At 34.7% G+C, this 23,569-nt stretch overlaps 1 protein-coding gene across 1 annotated transcript in view; it reads left to right on the forward strand.

Moving 5' to 3' along the window:
- Positions 1 to 1,487: 1,487 nt before the first annotated feature.
- The window catches only part of LOC135118069 (uncharacterized), a 29,678-nt gene continuing 7,596 nt past the window's right edge, over positions 1,488 to 23,569 (forward strand). Inside the window, exons 1-3 of the mRNA XM_064039018.1 lie at positions 1,488 to 1,800; positions 10,725 to 10,919; positions 15,387 to 15,551. Of these exons, the coding sequence (XP_063895088.1) occupies positions 10,733 to 10,919; positions 15,387 to 15,551 (352 nt within the window). The 5' untranslated portion in view covers positions 1,488 to 1,800; positions 10,725 to 10,732. The remainder of the gene's footprint in view (positions 1,801 to 10,724; positions 10,920 to 15,386; positions 15,552 to 23,569) is intronic.

The raw sequence follows: 23,569 nt of genomic DNA on the forward strand, positions 1-23,569 counted from the left end.
AATGACTGGAGATGTCATAACGCAGTATCTCTTAGGTAGCGAGCTAGAATGCGGGTGTTCGGCGACGAGGATCGTTCCTAGCTCCGCCCTTAAACGCCTTCTGTAGAACCCGCCAACTTTTTCAAAATAAAATCACCAATCAATCAACACCAATCTTTGACTGATTGGTCGTGATTTGACAAGGAACCCGAACGTCTCGTTAGTTCTAGTTTACTGATTTTGATTACGCCTACCGGATATCATAAGAGAGTGCCTGACCGGTAGGTCAGGCACTCTCCTTATGATATCTGTCTTTCCTCCGTGATTACAACCCTGTGCCGTACTGTTACCCAGTGGTAAATGAAAAAAGCATTAATAATCAATCAATAATTAGTAATTTATATTTCAGTCAAAACTTTAGCTACAGAATCTCATAACATTTAAGTTACAGTTTTTAAAACATTAATAAAATTATGTGACGAATATTTATTTGTTTCAGTCTGGGGTCGACCAAGATCATAAACATAATATCATCGTAAATTCATAAAAACTTAGATGACTCAACTTTTAATTTCAGCAATGTCATATTTTTACTGTTAAACTAATAACCTGTATATTTGTAGTCATAGTCTCGATCATTCCTTCACTAAGTAGAAATAAACTTGAAGGTATCAAAGTCCGAAGCTTTCGTTTGTTTTATAAAAGTAAGAGCCCCCGCAGACCACAGACTTTTTATCGGCCGATAGTTTAGTCGGGTTGGCCTGCTAGTACGCACACCGAGCCAACTAAACAGTTTAGTCGGTGATGAGCGCGCAAACTATCCCAACAGTCTGCCGACTATTTGCTAGTTTCTAACCAACTGGTGAAGAGTGGTCGTACCGCACAATGAAAATTAGTAAAACATTGCATAGAAATGTTATTATTGCTCTCATACACCAGAGAAGGAAAATTAAAAAGAAAGCCCGAGAGTATTGGGTGCATCATATCTTTAGTGATAGATTATTAAATGGAAAATTTTACACTAAGAATGCATTCCAAACTACTCGATTATTAAAGTGCAGGGCTTTTTTCGACTTCCTAGGTCAAAGTTACGATCGAAGATTCCAAAATAAGTGACTGAGAATTGGGCGACGCCATTTTACAAAACACGCGCGACCGACCATTCGCTGTCAAAGCTCGGAGCGAACTGAACTATCGGCTTAGTCGGCCGACTAAAAAATCGTTATGTGTGCGCGTGTGGTAGGGAGCCAATACTGATTATACGGTCGGCCGATAGTTTGCCGACAGTTTAGTTTGAATGGAATCGGGAAGCCCATCAAACTTTTTTATCGGCCGATACCAAATCGTCTTAGTGTGCGCACTTGCTTACATCTGCGTACTGATTAAGAGCCCGACCAAACTATCGGCCGATAAAAAGTCTGTGGTCTGCGGGGGCTCTTATACAAAGAAAAGTAGCGATGCCGGCGGCGGTCGTGCCATATTGGAGGATCGTGGTTCGGTAGCCCGGCAACAGGCGAGTTGGCGCAGCGCTCACTTCAGTTGTCGAGTCGCCGGCCGAGCGCTAACACTTTTCCCGAACTCAGTTCCCGCTCGTACTTCGGCCAGCTCGTACTACTCCCGGTTAACAAACGCGAAAACTAAAACTTCGAAAACATAGTGTGTGTTCATTTGTGATACTAAAACAACAAATATAATGTTATAGGCGTGCTTTATTGATATACGTTTAGCATAATCACCGTGAAAGATGTCCGGAGTCATTAAATATTCATGATATCTCGTCAGTACTACGGATCTGGCAACGTTTCTCGGCTGTATCAACAGGTAAGTTTTAATTCTTTCAGATGTTTGGCTCAGTGTTTGAAAATTCGATTTTGTTTTCATTATTACGTTACTTTTTATATTTGTCTATTTAAATACGAAGTCAATAAAAGATTTCTAATTTTGCTGTATTGTAATGTAAGTAAGTAACTGTTTCACCAATATTATCTGAATACATAATATTATCTGATAGGTACATAATAATCGGAATAGTAAAGAAATACTTAGCTAAGTAATGAAGATAGGCAATTAGGATATTCTGCCATAATACATTCTATTTTTACTTTACTTAGTCCAGTTTAACTGACAACGAGTTTTATATCAGCTAACTAACTTACATTGGCGTATTCCTAAATATCTCATCTTTATTTAAGTTATTCAATAGTTACTCGTTCCGTGTAAAGAATAAACCTATCCATTCAGACATTTGCGTTTACAGTGTTAGGTAGTAGGATAGGTCAGAAAATATCTACCTTGAGCGGCTATCAAATGTTCTCTTACATAGCACAGCTTTTCTCTTATGTAGGTAGGTCTATCATTCGGTTTTCATTTTGAACGAACAATACCTATCTATTTCTTCTTCATGTAAAAACTAATGTTCCTACTTACGCATTTTGATATTGATTTGAAGATATTGAAAATGACTGTATTTTATACATATGTGTATGCTAGTCTATAGATCTATCTATGTTAAAAAAATTGAGGGATAGGATATTAATATCTCAATCGTTTTGAAATGAAACAAACAAAAGCAAAGATCGTGGTAACATTTAAAATTCAGACCATCTCATAGTTGAGATGATAGTCATGTGAAACCAAGTCCGTGTTCTGCCTTTTTGAGGCAAGATCCAAAACAGACATTCATAATCTGCCTAGCCTTTTCGCAACTAGGATATGGATGCAGCTAAGATCCATGTAGTTAAATAATTGGTTCTCATCAGGCATTGACACAGTAATCTATTCAATGCGTGCCTGGCTTTAAAAACTCGTTTTGTCTTACTCAAACAACTTATGTACTTCTCATCCTTGAATATTGCCTGAAGTCACAAAACGCATATTTATTTTATTGGTATTGAATTGAGACCAAGAAATAAATGATTGTTTTAAATATAGGCTTCTCGGTATCAGTTTCTCGGCTGAAGGAACTTTTTCATACTTTGCAAAAATTTCTTCTAATTCATTCCATGCTAATACTGCATTCTCATTCCTGTAGAGAATATAAATATTGAAGTGACACTAAAAGCTATGTTCCTTCACAATTGACAAATGGATTAGTCAGCGATAACGTTATCGAAGTTGTGCTTCTCGCATATTGGATAACTCCTATCTGATCCTATTGATTGTACTAACAGATTTTTATCGTATCAGTTATTGTTATGACATTTAGGACTTTTATTTATTCAGTGTTATTGACAGCTACATACTTAGCTATTTTAACTCCGTTCAATTTACAACTTTCTTGGTTTTTGAAGCACTATTGCTTATTAGTAATTTAGTTAAGTACTGCTTGTAACCTTACGACTCCGAAACTACACCGATTGAACAAAAAAATACTTTGGGAAGCTACGCTAGGTATTTCCCGGTAACATAGGTTATATTTTATCCAGGCACGAAAAGTAGTTCCTACGGGATACTCGTGAAACCTCTGAAAACAGCTCGTTATATATAAAAAAACACTTTCTCCTGAAACACAGGACTACTGTATATTAGACCCTGATGATATAGATGTAAAAACCCTTACACGTGTCATGTTACAAATTTTTGTTCGTTCTGTAGTCGGTAGAATAAGATAAGTGCCTAATACCTATTATTTCTTAACAAGATAACAGATAGAATAATTGGCGCTAAATACTTGTCTGGCTGCATCTAATAGTACTATCGTTGCACTAGTTAAAATGTCAGGTTGGTAAATACTGTGACTAATGTTGAGATACGCTATCACACATCGCTGCGTATGCGTTCCTTTGGCTCGCGTCCATGTGTCTTCAAGATGTAAAGTATAATGGACGATAGAACATATAGTGCGTACGTTTCTATTAAACGTTGGCGAATAATTTGACAGTTTAATACTTCTCGATGTGAAAAAAACTTATAAACACTATAATGTGATAATTGGGACGGGGATTGTTGTTTTGATTATTTTTTGCTACCAACTGAATATTTATTATAATTTAACTTTTTAATGTCTAATAAGTTTTAGAGTTCGAGAAGTAAACATCGCTTTTGTGTGTAATAATAATAGCGACGAATATAACTCCGATATCAATATAAATGAAGGTTCGTATACCCGTTTCCACGGAGATAGTTTAGCAATGTAATTTAATACTCCAGCCAACTTCATTAGCTAGCCCATCAACGTTAGCCCACCGATGTATATTAGGCCTAAACTTAATTCAGAGCCCGTTTATGTAATTTCTGGAAGCTTCGTCCTGTTTCCTTAAGCTGATCGGGTTTATAGTGCATTAAGTATAAGGTCTGAAATCACCAACCCGCATTGAGCAAGCGTGGTGATTAAAGCTCAATCCTTCTCCGTGGCCTGTGCAGTGTGACGATAAAAAGGCTGTTATTAAGGTATAAGGACTAACACAGGTAGACATTCATATTTGTTAAGTACTTATCTATGGGATTTTCGAACAAAAACTAAAATCATCGTAATACTTTTTTCTTAAAATTGCAGATGTACTATAGATACGGACACATAATAACACGAAGGTACATCAGACAAATCGAAATCAAGATCTTAGTATACTCAAAACAGAGTAGGTGCTAAGAATGGAATAAAATGTTATGTATTTTTTTTGTTCCTTTTTCGGCACCAAAGTTAAACACCGAAAGCTGTTGAAATGGGAATAACTTTGGTGTTTTATTTATTATTTATTTAGATTTCCAACAGAGGAACGTGTTGAAACGATTGGTTCTAGAATGGGAATACTTCAGTATATTATTTCACTTTAATAACAAACAAACACTATCCTCTTACCACATGCAAATATAGGTACTAGAGTGACTTATAAGTAAGTAGGTACATATTTATATCTATATGAAGTCGGCAAACATTAAGCGGCGTCTGTAATGGCGGTGTCGCCGGACTTCCTGACGCCCGAAGGCAAAGGCGATTAATAAAATCCTTTGCAAGCACCATCGACTACAGAATATTCACTGAGCTGGTGTGTCACTGTTCTATTTTTGACTTCAATATCGTTTTTTATCTGTTCATGATGATCTTCTTCTTCTTCTTGGCGTTTAACCCGTCTTGTGACGGGGTCCGCTTTCCATATCTTTCTCTTCCACTTTGGTCTATCCAGGACATCCTCTTCTTCGAGTATTGATGATCAAAATCTTATTTTAAAGTATTAGATATCTGACAGATACTGACTACGTAAGTACTTACCTGATTTAAAAAGCTGTAATTATTAAAAGGTTTTCGAAAGTATTTTTGAATATATGGTTGGAAATATTGCTATCCTATTATTTCCATCATTTATATGAATTGTTTTGTTTTATTAACCGTTCTTGGCACATTTGCTATGCAATAAATCAGACAGTTTTGTTTTATAATTTAAAATAAATGATTAAAATTCCTTTAGTTGGAGGCATGTGGCTATGATAGATCTTTCAGCCAAAAACATCTACGCTTTTATTTATATTTTTGTTACATAAGAGTTATATTTGTTAATTTATTTGTATTTAGTTAAAAATACTTCGTTTCCGAAACTATTCAGTATATTTCAGACTGGTTGAAAATTCCACTTATATTTTTATTAGCCTAAACTCATATTCGCAATTATCGTTAATTAAACAATATAGTGGCACAGCAAAGTAGTTAACATGAGTTATTCCCAATTTGTCATTAGTACCGATTGGTCACCAACTATTTTTTCCATACACCAAGTCCCAATTGGTCATTCGAGCAAAATAAATAATTTAATATTAAAATTTTGAGTTCCGATTCGTCACCCGCATAAAATTTCACGTATCAGAGTACCGTCAGAAATAAAAGTGTTAGAAGAAATTTTAAATGGAAAACTTCGATGTAGGTAAAGGTATAGCTCTCATATAAATATAATAAAATTTACATTAAAACACAGGTGAAGACAACTTGGACATTTTATAAACCCGAAAATGTGACTCGATACTTTTTGGGCCGGTAATAAAAGTACCAGGGGCCCATAACTAGCAAAGAGATTGTATACATAAAAATGATGAATGATGGTGTAAATTGGTATGTTTATCTACAATTAGGAAAAAAACGTAAAATCCTGACCCTCTTGACTGCTATACTCCTGTAAGTTATGCGGTCCTAGTACACGGTGGGCAGTTCCATGGACACTCGTTGATTGGTATATTACTCATCTGATTTATGCGATCCTGGGCCCCGATTCTCCTAAGTTAATAATGTCAAAATCGAATAGAAATCGAATCGCAATATGATCGTAATAGCAGTTTTAACCATATCGGGCATTCTGCTACTAATAAAAGACCAATCGTATTCGATTGACATTTGATTGGTGTGCGATTGGTCTGCTATTTTGATGATTTTGGTCTATACGGTAGTTTGCTGTACAATCATTTTGCAATCGTAAATCATTTGCAGACAAAATGATTCATTATTGAATGATAGAAAAGGATAAAAACGTTTATTTCAAAGAAAAAATAGCGGAATGCCACATACGCTTCAATCGTAATCGAGTCGGGATTGGATCTCAGTCGAATCGAGTCGAACGTCAATCGAATGGCGCTTAAGTAAAAATAGGAGAATCGGGCCCCTGGTATTTTGGTTTTGGCCATGCATTGTGTGACGCCGTTGAAATCGCGATTTTTAGGGTTCCGTAGCCAAAATGGCAAAAACGGAACCCTTATAGTTTCGTCATGTCCGTCTGTCCGTCTGTCCGTCTGTCCGTCTGTCACAGCCGATTTACTCGGAAACTATAAGTACTACAGTGATGAAATTTGATGGGAATATGTGTTGTATGAACCGCTACAAAAATATGACACTAAATAGTAAAAGAATTGGGGTGGGGCCCCATACATGTAACTGAGGGATGAAATTTTTTTTTCGATGTACATACCCGTGTGGGGTATCAATGGAAAGGTCTTTTAAAATGATATAAAGTTTTCTAAAAAACATTTTTCTTAAAGTGAACGGTTTTTGAGATATCAGCTCTCAAAGTCGTAAAAAGTATGTCCCCCCCCCTCTATTTTTATAACTACGGGGTATAAAATTCTAAAAAAAAATAGAGGTGATGCATGCTAATTAACTCTTTCAACGATTTTTGGTTTGATCAAAGTATCTCTTATAGTTTTTGAGATAGGTTGATTTAACTGTAATTTACGGAACCCTTCGTGCACGAGTCCGACTCGCACTTGGCCGGTTTATTAATAGCGTCTTGCCATATTCGGAAAAAACATAACCAAAATAAATAAAAAAAAAACATATTACAATATTGTAAAGCTTATCTTGTTGACACTACTTTTTACAAAATAAAGTACGGATGACCAATTGGGACTAAGCAAAATAAAATATTTCATTGAATGACCAACTGGGACACGTTTTTTATGGATGCCAAATCACTAAAATGACGAATCGGGCATAACTCGTTAACATGACAACAAAGCAAAACAAAATGTAACATTTTATTACTGAATAATTAAACTATGAAGAATTGAAAAAAACTCGTCAATCTGTTGTATTTATCAATCTCAAGAAAAAATCACAACCCCCCTATATTGGAATTGGTTTTAGTCTAGTTATGAGGTTTTTGCAATAAAAATACGTCATCTGTGAAAATTTCAACTGCTTATCACTGTTCATGAGATACAGCCTGGTGGCAGACAAACGCAGAAGTACACCGAAGCCTAAACAATAGTGCCCCGTTTTTCCTTTTGGGTACGAAACCTTAAAATGGTTCGGCAAAAACTCATTGTATTCATCTGCATAGTTTAAAGACAGTTCAGTCTAGCAAAATGATTATACCCTGTAATAGTTTTAGGAGGGTCATCAAAATGGCATCTAACTACCCACAACATGGTACCTACAGCGCTGACGTCACTGTTGACTACAAAAGACGTAACCGGACAAGTTTTCCATAGATATGCCTGCACGAAGTTTTAGACAGCTAGACTGGTTTGCTTGCGTTGTGACGTCACAATTTTTCTTGTGTTTTTATGGTTATTATTTGTAAGAAGAGCTTATTTATTTTAGTGAGGCCATCTAACTCAGTGTTGGTATGAAACTCTTAGGTTTACAGGTTTCGAAAGTGAATGGCTACCGTGGAATGGAACGGGTACTAAAGTAGGGTAGCTCTTGTTCAACGAAGAAAAAAGCTCCTAGATTTTTCCAGAAAATTCTAGCGTATGCATTTTCTAATCAAAAACAGGTTTAAGGATTACAGAGAATTCGTCGACTTCCAATGTAGCAGGCCGCAGCTGAGTACCTATGTTTTACATAGAGTTGACTGCCTATCTGACTTCCTCAACCTAGTTAACTGGGCATTCGGTTACCCCTTGGTAAGATTGGTTGTCAGACTTTTGGCTACCCGAAACAACTGCCAACAATTTTTAAATGCCAGTTGGCACTCACCCGTTTACCGTACCTCCCGAAACACGGTAGTACTCGTCATGACTCATCCGCGGATAGACCGAGCCCAGCGTTGCTTTACCTTATGATCGAACCGCACTTCTTTGTCTTGGCCCTTGGCTCACCATCCTCAAAGTAACGTCAACAAACCCCAGCGGGGCCTAGCAGGGTAAAGGCCTACCGGGGCTGCGGGATTGTTGGAAAGAGTTATCGCGGCCCTGGTACATAAAGACCTAAGGAACACGATGGATTTTTAGTCAGTAAGAGTCTGACACTCCCTCACCGCTGCTAAACCACAGCGGGTGGATTTATTTGATGATTTTTACCATCGGAAAAAAAGCTCTTACTCACCAGTAAAGATTAGGATGATACTTAGTAGTACGGTCCTACGAGTGACTTTACCCCACGCGTATCCCGGCCAATCACCCTATTATCACCTTGCTGATCTGATAAAATTTATCGACGCAAGCTATAATGAAATTCTTATGAAAAGAATGTACACTCGGTCGCCCAAATTCTTTAGAAATAACAATGTTTTCAAGAGCACGTGTTAACATTTTATTCTATTCAGAAAATATGTCTTATTGTTCTTTCTTTTTATGAATGATGTACGTACGAAGACAACATTTACCTACTTGAATTACCACTATGTGTACTATTCATGACGTGAAAAAACTAATGCTAGATAAATTATAAGCATTGTCAGATTCGTTTGTTCCACAACATAATATCTTTTTTACTGCGAAAAGCAACCGTGACATTGAAAATGTCTAAAATTAAAACGGTGTTAGAAATAAAAATTGCTGTAAGAATGAGAATCAGACAGTAAATAACTATCGTCGCGGCATTTTGTGAAGCTAATTTATTTGTAACTAGTTATAGTGAATGCCAAAGCTCCGGAACTATTTTTCAATTGTTTTATGATAAGTTTGCCATCGTAAATGCTCAGATTTCCAATGAAATTTAGTTTTTCTCGATAAAGATCTTTGTATGAGCAGCTAAGTCACAAAATGTAAGTCATTGGCATTCACATGATACTTACTTAGTTATGTATCAGAAACTCAATATATTTGAGGATTTTGCAAGAATAGGTACCTACTACCTATGAGCATGCTGATTAGCTACATTTTATGTTATCTGTTACTGAGGATTTTGCAAGAATAGGCATAAGCAAGCTTATAACTTGCATTTTATATTTTTGTTACTAAATAATAATGCAGATCTCAGTAAGAAATATCTATAAGCTTTCTGTGAAATAATAGTGTGAACGATCCTTTATCCTTGATACGGGTATCATCTCTACGAGCAAGCAAGAGCTTTGTAAGATTATATGCGATAGAGATACGACACGTTTCCGTATTAAGTAACTATACTAATCGACGTTTGGTGGATAATTATTGTTATGAATATCTATATTTTTATAAATATCTGAACTTAGACACGATACTATAACATGTAAAGTATTGCAAAGGTAAAGAACTTTTTATTTACCTACCCGACGTTGCGGGCGAATTGCACCGACCGTGGACTGTTTGCAGTTTAAATGTCCTTTCTTTGGAGCCAGCTAGATTATATCTACATATAAAGGTAAAATCTATCAATTTCATATAATGAAGAGCGTTAGTTATACTCAACATATTTTTGAAATGTTATTTGAACGGAATAAATAAAAGCTGCAAGAAAATATTACACTGGTGGTTACAAATTGTTATTATTTTTTTGGTGCAAAGGTGAAACATACAATTTCTTGTAGAATATTTGATACCTAATCGAAGTCCAGAACATAAAGTTGCACTAGCACATACTTCAAGGAAATAACGCCATAAAAATAAAAACAAAAATAACTGCTTAATAAAGTACTTAAATAAGGTGTGCCACCGAAATTGGCAAGTATCAGATTAAAGTTATACTACCACGGGGTATTCTACTGGATATAAACCTTAGCTTATCTCTTAATCGTCGTTTACGACTCGAGCAGATGGGGATTGAACGACCTCTATACATATTATAACCTATATCCAGAACCATGTGAATTATTGAGACTAACATAAGAAGTTAAACTTCTTGAAAAGATTTGATAATGGTTTTGTAGATGTGTTGAAACAAATTAGTCGTTAGTTTTAAGTATTTTAAATAATATAAGTACGATCATGTTTTAAAATTTATATACTATTAAAATTTTTTATGGCCGTTAAATACCCGAGTCAAATAAATAAATAAAAAAATCAGGTATAGCTATAGAACTGTATTTTTATACTGTCCTTTCCTTCAAATAACACTTTGGTAACCATTTCTGTATTTTAACTAAAACTATACGATTTTTATTCACGGTGTTATTTGTTTGTTACAGAATAAAAAATGATGGAAACAGACAAAATGTCGACAGCGTCCTCGGTGGGGGCTGCAGAAAGACGCCCTTTGCTCCAAGCCCTCGTCATAGAAAGACGAATTCTCTTCGGCTGCACATGTTTCATAGGACTCTGCACTTTCTTGTGGATTGCTGCGGTGTGCACAGAAAAATGGGTGCATATAGAGGGTGGTAATGGTATGTATTATTTTTTATTATAACCGCTGGCTGGTTAGAATTAAGTACTTACCTATACACTCTTGTTGTCTTGTACCCACACACGGTAGATAAAACAGTCGGGCAAAAATTTTGTTTTTATTCAATCAAAGTTTTCAGTAGTTCTCATACAGTTAAATACTCGGTCTTACTAATGTGCGTACCTACTACCATTCATTCTCAAACTGATTTATGAGCCCAAACAAACTATCGACCAACTAAAAGTTTGCGGGTATGGATATTGGACGAATTCTATATTTCCTATCTGAATTATCATGACTTTTGATGTTTTAACAATTCATGTTTTTTAATTGTGATTACAATTATCATTACCTACTCTTATTTTAACAAAATTATTCGATGTTCTACAGGATATATCTTGCTTATTCGTTGATTTACGTCAATGATTCCCAATGACATATAAACAGTGATAGTTACACGGTTGTTCTAAAACGAGTTCATATATTATAATCACTACGGGATGACAAGGATATAAACTCAAAGAGCTTTAGCGAATACATAAACGAAATGATTGATGAATGTGCTTGTGGAAACACATTGGCACTTGCCTCGTTAGGCAGAATGATACCGTATTTCTACTAGCTAAAATTAAACTTTTATTATTATTTTGAAAGCATGACTTTTATATTATAGCACGTTTTTTTATAAAATTAGAATTTTTAGCGAGTTCATTTTCGTAATTTTCCTTCACTCTATATCAATACCCAAAACTTTATATTATATAACATATACGACATAATAATATTATATAGGTAACATGTCATCGACACGAAAGAAGAAGAAGAATTGCACTCCATAGCGTAGTGTACAATAGTTGGTATGTTTTAAAAATATAGAAACAAGCACAGTAAGCGGTTTTTGAAATATTGAATAGCCTTAATTAAAATATCTAATCAAACATATTGAATGTATTTAGAAAAAGTAAACCCGAAGCAGGAGCTGGATGCGAGCAGCCGAAAATCGATCTCAGTGGCGTGCACTTGGAGAGGCCAATGTCCAGCAGTGGACTGCGATAGGCTGATGATGATGATGATGATGAAACCCGAATCCTTTCTAGTAAATTGGAACATCCACGGCTACTTTCCTGATCGGAGAATTGTAAATTCTTGCAATTATTTGCGATTAAAAAACCATCGTATTTGAAAATAGCAAAACACAGTCTGGGTTTGTTCAGAGCCAACAGGAACTTATTTCGAGCCTACCATTACATAACTGGGGAATAATTCCGATAGTTGAACATTGTTATTTGCCAACTCAGTTCAGACGCGCCAAACATGTGGCGTTGTAGAATGTATGTAAACTCATCAATTTATGTAAATAACCTGTCAGAATTGCATGCATGTACATTTATTAATACACTGGACGTTTTAATATAAGGGGTGTTTTAATGCAAACAAATGTGTTTGTGATGACACTCTATAATTGCTGACGAGAAATCTATGTATACTAATATTAAAGAGGAAAAAATTGTATTTGTATCTAATGGATGAACTCAAAAACTCAGATTATGAAAAAAAATTTCACTGTTGGAAAGCTACATTCTTTTCGAGTATCACATATTTTATCCATTTACGGGCAGGTCTCCCGGGACGCGGGTGCAACCGCGAGAAAATGGCTAGTATTTTATATTTTTTATTATATTTTTATGTATCTTTTAGTATAGGTAATAATGTTGAACTAGTAATTGCAGAGCACGACTGTATCGGGAGCTTTAATTTAGAGTACATGATCATAACACTTTTTTCAAACATAAATACACACACAACAATAAATCCAAACGATATTCGACTCTATGTATCATCATATTTATTGGATCCATCGTAACGCAAGATGGAACCAATCTGATAATGTAATATTTATATCAAGTGCGATTCATTACATTTGTAAATATTTATTCACGCATCGCTCGCGTACTTCAGTTCGTTGGTTCTGTATAGATAAAACCATCCAAGTTGATTTGTCTGTTTTATATCGTTTATCATAATAATATAAACCATTATATATATAGGTTGAAATTAATATTGGTTTTTCCGCCAATAAATATAGTTCGGTTCTAGGATTAGAAACAGCAAATCATTTTCAGCTGTGACGATTATTTTTAGCCTATGTTTATCGGCAGTTGTTCTTTTTCTGAAGTTTTTCGCAAAATATTTTTTTACCGCTTTCATATTTATTAGTCCTACTTTTGGATAGGCCCAAAAATCAATCTAAAAGGATTAATCAATTAGTTGTCGTTACTTTAAAAGTTATTCTTATCACTATGACAACGTTTTGAATTGCAAAATTTAAACAATCTTGATATAACACAGAAGATTTACAATACCTTCGGTGTTTTTTCGACCTTACAAATGTCTAGGCAAACCTTATGGCGATGACAACTAGATGAGTCCAGTCTGGTATGTTGTAATAGTTTTTCTGCTATTTTTACAGCCGTATTAAATTACATCAGATAAAATCTATGACAATCCGTACAGATTTTTAATAGTGAATTTAGTTTCTGAAAATGAGTTACGTACTTTATTATTTTTATGTTAATAGTACCTACTACGTTTTCCTCCGGCGGATTTTCCCCCCGTAGTTACGAATCAGGCGAGTGTGAAAAGACTGTAATATGTATGCTAATGTTATATTTATTGCATTTAATATTTGTATAAATAGACTGGAACTTATCACATATAAAGATATCGCACATATTAAAGCACAAGTTTTGTAGTGCATAACCCTTCGAGAACTATAAGCTTGACTATAGATAGGTGTTCAATATAAAATAATCGTAACATCTTGACTTATTATCAAATCCGTTAATCCGAAAAAGCGCAAGCTCTGCTCTAAAATTAGTTATAAGTAGATAGTGGATGTCAGCATTACGTGAATGCAGAAACTGTTCATACTAAAGATATTCACGCTTATTTCATCATTCATTTATTACGACATCCGTAGGAAGTGATGAGACGTTCTATTCATAGACAAACACGGCAGCATAACTTTACTGTTGTTTTAAATTTAGGAAAACCTTATTCTAAGCGTTGGGCAGTTTATAATTAATTACAAACGTATGGCAGTGGGGTCGATGGCCTTTGTTCTATTTCTGTTTTCAACGGCTAGGCGAAGTTATGGAGCATAGAGATTTTAACGCGATAACTTGCATTGTATTCTTTTTTTGAATTATTGCCAGATACACGGGCGGTGTTCGACGATTTGAACTGGCATTTTTGTGAGGCAATGGCGTCACAGTCACTCTGTTGGAGCGTAAATAGTTCGCCACCTACAATGTGTTGTACCATGAACTGACTGCAAACAGAAAAATAGACATTCTTGTTATACTTAATAAGTCTGCCATAAAAGACAAAATATCTTAACACGCCATGACATCCACTATCAGTTACCATACCTTAATTTAATCATTTACTTCAGCATACAAAAATTCATAGAATATTTTTATGAATACTTTAAAGCCATGTTGAGCTAGTTTCAAACTTAGCTTTACGTGTACCTTATGCATAAAGTACGCTACATTATAATGCAGCTACTGCATTAAAATTGCATATGACTTGGTAGCCTAGTTAGGGAACAATGTAACTTTATGTCGAAACTGACCTGAAATTACTAGCTGAAGACTTATAAATAAATAAGAAGCAATCTTGTTTTCATGAAGTGTGATGCTAGAACACATTACAGGATAATTTTGAGATTTTGAGTTTTGAGTTTTGAGTTTTGTAAAGTGAAATATTGTTGTTTCGAGAAAAGTTTCGAAAAGCTCTAACCCTTCTCCTGTAACGATGACTATGAAGATAACTTTTGCGAAAAATGTTGATGATTCCCCATTTTTCGTAACTCGGATCAACTAATCATTTAAGACAGGAAAATGCTAAATGTTTGAAAAATGAAGTCTTTATGAATATTTAAGCTTACATTGTTCTTATTTTCTTAAAATAGAGCAAATAAATAATAGTATGAAGATTAAGGAAATAAGATTTTTAGTATAAGCCTTTTTGATACTTTTCGAGGAAAAAATACGAAAAATGTGACGGTCCACTTGTTTATGACCGTGACCTGTGATAAGATTACTACTCTTTTTCTGATATCGATTTCAGAGAGAAAGAAAACACCAATCTAACCCAACAGAAACAGACATAATAGCAATTAATATATTATAAGAGCTGACTAATCGTAACGTACCTATTAGAAAAAAGCTGTGTTACAAATAACGGGAGGCCTAAAATTCCGCCATCAAATTACACGCTACAAAATTTTTAAACCACTTCACAAATCGACGTAAAACAACTTGGCACCTGTGAACATCGAATTATGTTTTTGATCTATATTAATTACCACTCTCAAACTACTTTGGATGTTTGCCAAACGATCGCGGGGAGTCATTAACACGAGCGATTGTTCCCTTCCTAATATTGGGCTTACTGTTCTCAGGTATTTACCTGCCCACTGGGCGGTACTTCATGTCGAGTGACACAGGAGTATGGGAGATGTGTCGATACGTCTTCCAACCAAGTAACAAGACGTTCGTGACGATGAAACTGACGGCGAAAGAAGCGCCGCTAAATATTACCGGATTGAAGGGAACGTTCATTACAAGTAAGTACAAAATCAACGTAGAGAGTTTGAATGATGAAGTGACTAAACTATGCGGATCGTGACATGATTATATAAAACTTGGCATATTTCGAGCGTTAAATATTGGAACACGTCCCTTGATTTATTGCTTTAAAATTCTTCATTGTATCTTTTTTTTAGTAAATCTATGAAGAAATAAATACATTTTACCTATTGATGACATTCGTTTCATAAAATTATGACATAAAATATGTTCATGAAAGCTTTATATTTTCAAGCTGCTATTTTAGTTTAATAACTACATCAGCGAGGTTCATATTATGTGGTTATGTGTTTCTATTTTTGCTAGCAGCCCACAGGAAGTTCCGATCGTTGTAGCATTAAAAACCGTTTAGCATAATCAGTCCACTGTGCATTAGTAAATTCAAACAATGAACCGTTTTATTAGACCAAAGCTTCCAACAGTTTTAGCCTAGTTCACATTCCTTTGAAAACTCGTCGCTTTTTACTGACGCTGACGCGAAAATAGCGGTCCATTTCTAAACAATGTTACGCCATTTTAAAAGTCGACAAAAAAATCACGAGGAAATTATCAGCTGCGGCTGGCAGCGACTGAAAAACAGTGTTGTAGGTAATACATAAAAAATGTGAAATGTTTGAAAGTCTCACGTGAAGTTTTACACGGTTCAGAAGCAAACTCGTGTTTGTTTATTTTTTCCCTGCCACCTTCTGGTTTTGCTCACTCGGTTTGTCCATTAGTTCCCGCTGGTTTACTTTACTATAGCGTTGTTTTCGTTTCTTAGTTAAAATCCACTAAACATTGAATCTTCAATTAATGCTCACAGTCTGTCAGCGAATAGAAGGTTGGTTTTAGAGTTGCAGAAATATGAGACGATTCCAGGTTTTGAAATAGTTTATTTACATAAACACAATTCGTCATTGATGAACTTTATTTTTGACATGCTTATCAATCGAAATGGTTCAGCACAGTCCAAAAAACTGTCTGTAGATAGAGTCACGAAAATAAACATCAACTACACATATAGTTACGTCTATTAGGAATTTACAAACAGGTCGTATAACAAAGTAGTAGATCTCATCTCATGGCGATGGCGTCCAACTAAAGTATTTTTATCACGAACACAGAAACTGCTCCTAATGAGTTTGAAATTAAATTTATCCTTCGTTTGCTGTATAAATAGAATACGGAGACAAGAGACATTCTTCTTTGTTTTTAGGCCGAAGTTACTTTATGTTCGCAGCACAAGAATGCATCTGTTTTCTTTCATTCCATCGCGATAATGTCACTTATAATAACCAGGTTTTATAAGGGAAAAGAAGAACAGCCGTGCTTCCTACTTATAGGATATAAATAAAGCCCATCACATCAAATCAGTTTTAAAATTATATTATTCAATAGACTTTTCTTTAATCACTTCCTCATTACACAATAAAAAATAATTTTAAAAGTTGTTAGAATGTATTTTCTTTAAAAATAATCACCGATAGTAAATACCTAAGCGCTAATAGGCAACATTTTAATGGCTCTATTTAATTTATCGCAGATTATCTCAAGGGCCCATTAATTTTGATTATGTCGCCTGAAATTATTTCAAATTAAAGTTCTGAGAGTTTGAGCGTTATTTCTTGTAGGATTCCGTGAAACACTGACATGTTTATCTGACAAAGATACATTGGAGGAGATTAACGACCGAAACACAATATTTTGGCTGAGAGAGAGAGTTTATTAATTTTAATATTTACTAACAGTACACTAGCAGTATCAATATATAGTATTCCTTATAAGAATATATTTGTAGTTACGTGAGCACTCAACATCTTTTCATGACCAAAATCTTTGAATCTGCTAGCAAAAACTTTGCTTGTCTAAACTGAGTGTATCAGACATGATACAAATAAATATCCCATTCCATCATATCCGGTGAATGAATAGGAAATACCTTTTATTTCCATGCAACTAGGTAATCGTAATAGATAGCATTTAAAGATTTTTTTGTGTCGGAAGTTAAAAATATTCAAATTTCCCTCTGGCTTTAGGTTTAGCCTCTTGTGTTACAACGGTGACTCCTTAAAACAATCACGCAGCCACGGCAGATGTGGCTTACATAAGATACGACTGGTAATTAAAGTGCTCATTTAAACACTAACACCAGCCCATTTCAACCCATGTGCTACCAAACTAATAATATTCTACGTCATGCTATCAACGGTTGAATGGTGTGCAAAACTGTACATTTGGCTAAAATGACGCGCGCTGTAGTTCCCTCGTAAATTCAGCGCGTTGGCCCAGACGCAAGCAGTTAATCGTTCACAATGTGTTTACCTATTATTAACACCTACAAATCTGTCGTTATGTTCACGGTTTTCTCTTCACAGTTTGTGTTGGAAAGGAACCACTTGTGTAGCAATAACTTTTCCAAAGAATAGTCTTGTTCGCTGTAAGCTCGCACGATTATTTAAAAGTAAACAGATAAAGCTAGGAGTTTATTCTATTCCACTTCATCGGTGTTGAGTTAGTGCATCTAGTTTTTCTGCTAGTTGTAGTTATAGGTAACAGACTAATTTATTTCTAACTTTTGAGTTTCAAGAATCTTACTGATAATTGAAAAACTTAAGACAAATAAATAAAAGAAACAGAACCTTTTTGTAACTGTACGTCTACGTTATATTGATTTTCAAAGTTGTAAAACTTTACCAACTTCTATTCCATTCAGTTACTACACATTCCACGGCTCGCGTAGGCGTTATTACTGGTAATTTTCATACTAACAGTTGACGTAACTTCAAAAGTATCTACTGAAGGGAAACTTTTAGGTAGATATAAAATTAATAATAAAACTGAGATGTAGGGAAGATTCTGCTTTTAACTTTCGCATTTGATATTGATAAAAATGATTTAGAAAATATTTTATTCTATAGCCGTGTAAAATGAGGTGCCTACCTATTTCTAGAGAAGGGGTATATTCCTGTTAATCTACCTACACCTATCAATTTACACCGACAATGAAATTAGAATTTAATCAAATTAGAAGCATATTTCAGTTCATTGCTAGCTCTTAATACTCTTATCAGTTGAAATAGCAGAGCATCCACAAATAGTTATGGGATGGAAGTTCTTAATAACATTAGAAATACAAGTCACGTCACCGATATTTATTATTCAGAGACTGACATACTCTCAGTATTACTGACCTCAATCACACATAGCTTTATTAAGCTCTCCTCTGTTTATCTTCTCTTTGACAAGTAATTGTTTTAATACTTGATAACCATATTAATATTATTTGTCATACTTATTGCCACATCAAAAATAATAATAGAATCACATTAGGTATAGTTAGATCAAAAATATTTTGTATATTTTAATATGGTAATGTCTTTTTAACGCTATCGTATTCGGATTTAACATCTGCAAATAAACAATTAATCAAAACCATTCTCTCCATACAATCTAGGTTCATGATAAATACAGTAGTAGTTAGATAAAACGATCCGTTTAATTGAGCCCTAAACCTACTGGCGTCGAATGTACGCACTCGTAAAGACGTTGGCACACCTAACGGGTTTCATCATGTTGTCATATTCAATTTAACAACCTATTATTTATAAAATACAAAAGTAAATGCCAGCGGTAGCATTCTTTTTGTGTTTGATATAGTTAATGGTCTAAAGTTAAATTAGTTTTTATAAAATTGTTTACGTGGTTAGCACAAATCCGAAATATTTTTTTATCAATCATGTTCTAGAAAAACTACACGTTATTGTGAGAGTCAAGAACAAAACTTATCAAAGGAGGGGCGGGCGCTCTAATCAAAGTGTTCAAAGTATGATTTAGTAACAAATTGGACTAGAAATGTGGTATTAATTAACGGTTAAATCAGATATCAGTAAAGACACGACACACTGTCAAAGCTTTGCCAACTCACTCGTTGACACATTACTAATTTATTACCTAGTTGTTACCAAATATTACTGAACGTTAAATATCATTGCAGATATAGACTACGTGACTAGAAACACGTACTTTCAAATGCAGACTTTTGTTTAAAATAGTAGTAGAAAGAAAAACAATTGAATGATATATGAACAGTTTTCTGACGTAAAGCTGTTCGGAGAGTGAATATGTCTGATTGATTGATTTACTATTGCATAGTTGTACAATATTCTTTATTCCTGATTAATACAATTTGGGTAGTGCAAGTATTTATTTACTCAGATTTTGCCAAAAAAAAATATATACCTTGCAATTGTTTCAAAGTAAAGCTGTGATAAAGGTTTTTGTCAATTTTGAGACAAAAGTAGGTACTATTTTAATTTTTTGCGAAAAACTTTTTTGGATAGACCTCTTAATTACAGCCATTTTTTAAGCATTATTATAATAAATAACAATTTTATTCTATTTAATATAATATATTTACTGTTTGTAATGTAGCATGTTGGTATGCCAATAAATATATGTATAAAAAAGGTCTCTTTGTGTAACGGCCCTAACATGGTCATTGTTTTAGTATCGCCGCGGGTAGTGACCCCATGTCGCGTGTTGAGATTGTAATAACTATTATCACTCTGAAACCGTCTGAGGACTCTTATTGTATTAAAGCACAGTGAAAATTTTAGTGAAAATAATTAGTTTTCATTTTCGCTGCAATAGACTCTCAGTTAAACTTATTAAAGGTTATTGTCTGTAGCCAAAATTTTATAATCATGTGCACTGATTTAGATTGCAAACTACTTGGAATAAATGTATTGTACCGATTCCTATTCATATTCGCCATGGTCGTGGTCCTTGATCACTCTTTAATATTGTGAAGTCACTAACGCGTTATTCATTTTCGTTTTGTATGCGTGCTATTTTGAGCAAAGTTTTTCAAATATCTGGTCAGGGAGACTAAATTATCTTCTAACAAGCAGGCTTGTTTAATGTTAGCTCATACAGTTTATTCTTGTGGCTGACTGGTAGCTGTTTTATAAATTAAACACGTTAACAGCTATGAACCGCGTGGCTATTAAATCATTAAACCAGGTGTTAGATAACGATCGAAAAAATTACCAAGAATCTAACGTAGCTGGCATCTGCGGATACCGTCTAAATTTTCGCAAAGAATAAACATTTCATGCCCACACAATAAGATTTATATTCACCGATAAAAATACCACATTGGCTCTTTTAAGTCGCCAACAGACCAAATTCGTGGATATCATCGGGTTGGAGTCGTGTAAATAAATAAACAATGGAGTTAACGTAAGTGAAGCAGAATGTATGGCGGGAATAGAAACCGTTTGCAAAGCTGTGAGCAACGCACACGCAACACCTACACTACATAGCTACAACATGCAACGGCGAAGCGACGAACATAATTATCTTTCTTTACGATTTGCCCGAGTTCTGCTGGTCGTTAAACTGTTGTTGTGTGAATATTTTACTAGAATTGCCTTTAATTCTTCTTTTCGACGACACAAATGATCTTCGAATAGATATGCTGCAACATACTATGTCATATTGCACCAGTTTTATACGCTAAGTTATAAATATACATATTTCAACTGCCTAGTTTCCCTAATATTCACATAGCACGACTGATATGCACGTGGTTTCGGGTTCAATTTCCGGGTCAAAAATATCAAAATGGCTTTGTCGTTTTTAGGAACTTTGACAAAGCGACCCAGAGTTTGGAATTTGGCGATTGATATACACACCCGTGTGTCGGAGCGCACATAAATGTCGTTCTCGCGCCTCTCCGGTCGTCTTGGCTTTCGACCAACGAGTCAGTCTGATGACAATTAATAGTAGATATGTTAGTAGCTAATTCAGCTATAAAATTGGACTAATTAAAAGTGGTTTACTTATCAATCAATTACAATCTCATCATTGCACTTTCTTACAATAGGTTTACAAAAAGGATTGTTAATCGCAAACGATTTTCTCAAGTCGAAATTGTCAGTCGCTTAGAGCATTCGATTTTAACAGCTCATAGAAGGAAGTGGTGAAAGTTGCCAGCATGTTTAGATATACATATGTCAACAGTAATTTATGTACTTTTCGGACTAAGTCTGTAAAGGCATAGTAACTTTGAGATGTGAATAAATAAATCACGTAAACGTCAACTTTGTCATAAAACTCGGACTTCCGTTAGTCACACGCACGTTTATTTCACCGTGTTTGATGTCAACAGTAAATATTTACATTACACGTCATTTAGAAATGATGCGTCATGTTGGATCCACCCTTCGTTGCGTTAAAACATTGCACATGCATATCTTGGCATCGATGTTGAGCATTAGTAATTCAGCACATTGTTAACAAAAACATATTTACGTACCTATAGTTTAAAGAGACAAATGTATGAAATACAGTTTTTTTATTACTGCTGTATACAAGCTGTTGATTTGCATCCGTGCCATAGTCAAGGACGTAATTATGCTAATGATTCTCGACCCAAATCAACAAAAAAATTGGTACGTAATATTTTTTTTATTTTTTTTTCCGAATTCCGAAAACTGTCATCTAGCCGTATTTAAAATTGGCGCGTGTGTTACTGGCCTTAAAACCGTGCTTAAAACAAAGAATACGCAACGATTATTCATAAATTTCATTCATAAAATTGGATTACTCCTGAAATACTACGACATTACAATGACAAAAAAAGCATTGCACATTAGCTATTTCCCGTCTACTGTAATTCCAATCGATTATTTACGTATTTTATGTCCTCCTCCTGCACTATGGCACGAATGCAAATCAACACCTTGTATTTATACTGAAGCCCCGAAGTTCTCTTGGTAGGACAACGGTACATGTCAGAGTGAATTTTGTCCGCCTTATTGCAACTGACGTGCATAGCCTGCAAGTGACAATATTATGTTGTTATGCATATGCGCGTTGCATGTATTAGATTGCAAGACCATTCCGGCATTTGTATACCTACTGAAAAAAATGTCAGCTGCCAAGACAAAGAATTTAATTGCCTACTTTAAGTTCGACAAGTCCCATTTATTTTGTCAGGAATCTAAATCTTAAAATTACATTTTCTTGTTGAAGTCATAAACTACCCGATATTAGAAGATAACGTGGCAAAGAAACAGCTGGTCCTTAGTTTAAATCACAAATGGCGCAAGTTTCATCACTGAAAGCTCTTAAGATAGACTGGTTTATTTCAAGCGTAAGATTTCATGGAGCATCATAAAATGGGATTGATTGTATATAATTATGTATAGTGTCAACCAAAGATCAGACGATGTTTTATATCGAAAGACGAATATCAGTCCATTACATAATAAAAATATATAAAAAAAACTTACAAACGCAACATATTTTCATACACGTATGTCATGAATGAAGTGTTATGTAAACATTATATTGAAATAACAAATGCTTGGCAGTACAGTTTATATTTCAGTACCATATTCTAGTCGAAACACGTTGAGGTGGTCTAAAAAGAGGTTAGAATTCATAAAGGTGATATAGCTTACACCAATAGGTAAACACTGTCAGTTAGTTCTAGTAATAGTTGATGCATCCTGTGGTTTAGATTAAATATTTCATTAATCTGCCTCGCTTGTTATCCGTCAGTATGCAATAAATTCTGTAAAAGATTGTTTTCATAAATTAGACAGGGATAAATAATGTTATAAAATGCATGTTTAAGATAACATAAATGTACCTAGTTGAAGATAGATAAGCAGGTAATTATGATTGCAGCGCAGTTGTTTTACGCTGGTTCTTCATTCTCGCAGTATTTTAGCCATAGTATCAATAAATCGAAAACAATTATACTTACACTTTTTGAAGTAAGCCTAAAAATGAACGCTTTTACAAGAAGAAATGAGGATATTTAATGTATGCTCAATATGATAAAATTAGTAACGGGATAGTTGGCATACCTTGGACGAGGCCTACGTTCAACAGTGAGCGGCAATTGGCTGACATGACGATGATGAAGATAATTAGTAGTATGTAAAGTAGCGAGAAAATCATTGGTAAGACTTTCCATCCAAAATAAGCATGACTAGTACTAATC

The sequence above is a fragment of the Helicoverpa armigera genome, chromosome 2, assembly GCF_030705265.1.
Source record: "Helicoverpa armigera isolate CAAS_96S chromosome 2, ASM3070526v1, whole genome shotgun sequence".
NCBI lineage: Eukaryota > Metazoa > Arthropoda > Insecta > Lepidoptera > Noctuidae > Helicoverpa > Helicoverpa armigera.